Source organism: Mandrillus leucophaeus, unplaced genomic scaffold, assembly GCF_000951045.1.
Source record: "Mandrillus leucophaeus isolate KB7577 unplaced genomic scaffold, Mleu.le_1.0 Scaffold151, whole genome shotgun sequence".
Lineage (NCBI taxonomy): Eukaryota > Metazoa > Chordata > Mammalia > Primates > Cercopithecidae > Mandrillus > Mandrillus leucophaeus.
In genome coordinates, this window is record NW_012101488.1 from 1257587 (window position 1) to 1259375 (window position 1789).

The 1789-nt window shown below is 53.6% G+C and overlaps 1 protein-coding gene across 2 annotated transcripts in view; it reads right to left on the reverse strand.

Annotated features, from left to right (window-relative positions):
* Window positions 1–366: 366 nt before the first annotated feature.
* RTN2 (reticulon 2) overlaps window positions 367–1789 on the reverse strand; it is a 13374-nt gene continuing 11951 nt past the window's right edge. For both annotated transcript variants that reach the window (XM_011975108.1, XM_011975106.1), the window contains 2 exons: window positions 1126–1184; window positions 367–863 (listed from right to left, as the gene is read on the reverse strand). In XM_011975108.1, coding sequence (XP_011830498.1) covers window positions 782–863; window positions 1126–1184 — 141 coding nt within the window. In that variant the 3' untranslated portion in view covers window positions 367–781. The remainder of the gene's footprint in view (window positions 864–1125; window positions 1185–1789) is intronic.

Consider the following 1789-nt stretch of genomic DNA (forward strand, 5'->3'; position numbering starts at 1 on the left):
TGCAACCTCTGCCTCCTGGGTTCAGGCGATTCTCCTGCCTCAGCCTCCCGAGTAGCTGGAGTTACAGGTATGTGCCACCACACCCGGCTAAATTTTGTATTTTTAGTAGAGATAGGGTTTCACCATGTTGGCCAGGCTGCTCTTGAACTTCTGACCTCAAGTGATCCGCCCTCCTTGGCCTCCCAAAGTGCTGGGATTACAGGCGTGAGCCACTGTGCCCGGCCTCCCCTCAATCATTTCATAACCCACACAGATGGCAGAGGGAGCTTCTTCCCCAGAGATGGGGAAGGTTCTCCTGGAGTGTCAAGTGCTTTTCAGTGCAGAAAGGTGAACACTGGAGGGTTCTGGAAGCACAGGAGGCCTTGAGTTTTCCACAGGAGTCTTTATTACAGTGTAAATCCAAGCTCAGGCCTCCCCTGGGCCCCATGCAAAGCCCCGGCGTAGGGGCTAGTAGCGTCCAGGAGACACCAACGCCTCACAGCGCCTCCAGCGGCGGGTCCGGAAGTGCAGGGTGGTGCCCTGTCTAGGCAACTACAAGTCCCAGCAGGCCCCGCGGCCAAGGTGCCTCGTCTTTCCTGGACTCCTGGAGCAGAGCCTCTTGGGAAATGTAGTCCTGGCCGCTCAGGTAATTAGCGCAGAGTCCCTAGTGGGAGTGATCCTGACACCCACCGGGAAAAGACTCAGGCCGAGGAGGGGAGTGGGTGGGAACGGACGGGAGATGGAGGAGGGCAGAGGGCTACTGGGGGTGGGGGCAGGCGTCCTGCGGGCAGAGACACCGTTCTCATTCGGCTTTGGCTTTGGATCCGGAGACTGCGGCTGCTGCAGAGGCCAGGGCTCCGGTCCCTGGGATTTTAGCTCGGATCCTGAAGGAGAAACAAGTGGGATCACGAGGTGGGGCAAAAGACAAGGGGTGGCATCTGGGGACTACGGGGAAAGCTGGGTGGGAAACTGACCAAGAGCCCGAAGCCAGCTCCTGCCCTCCACCTAGTGGCCTGCATTGGAATTGCCTCCTCATCCTTTTCAAGGGGACATTACCAGGAGGTTTTCGGACAAGGAGAGTAGAAAGGAAAGGTTCCCAAGCTCCCCCACTTCCCCCTCCCGTCGACCTCTGCCCCATGCTCTTACTTAGCTTTGATGTGGCTCAACTGATTGGTCACCAACCCCACATACTGGTCGATCTGAGCCTGGGGAGACCAAAAAAGGTGAAAGAAGGGATTGGAGGGGTTTCTTCTCTTTAGTCACATAGGAGGCTGCTTCCTCCCCAACTTCCAAATCAGGAGTTGTGAGGAGTGGCCCACGACACCACCCCCGGCTCTAAACTTCATAGAATACATCAGATGCCAGAGATGCCAGTTGTAGGGTCAGTCAGTTGGGCCATACTCTGTATGGAGAGTGATGTCAGGTGGAACGCACAAGTATCTGGCAGTGAGGCCGTGTCCTGGGTACGATGATTAACCTTTGAGTGAGTTTGCATATGTGTGTGTTGTGGGGTAGGGTGAGAACAGATGGCACTGGTATTGGTCACCGAGTCCTTGAGTGGATTGATTTATATACTAGTGTTTTTTTAAAATTTTTTTTACTATTTTTTTATTTTATCTTATCTTATCTTATCTTATTTTATTTTATTTTAGACAGGGTCTCGCTCTGTCACCCAGTTCAGTGGCATGATCTTGGTTCACTGCAACCTCCGCCTCCTGGGTTCAAGCGATTCTCCTGCCTCAGCCTCCCGAATAGCTGGGATTACAGGTGTGCACCAACATGCCCGGCTAATTTTTGGATTTTTTTTTTT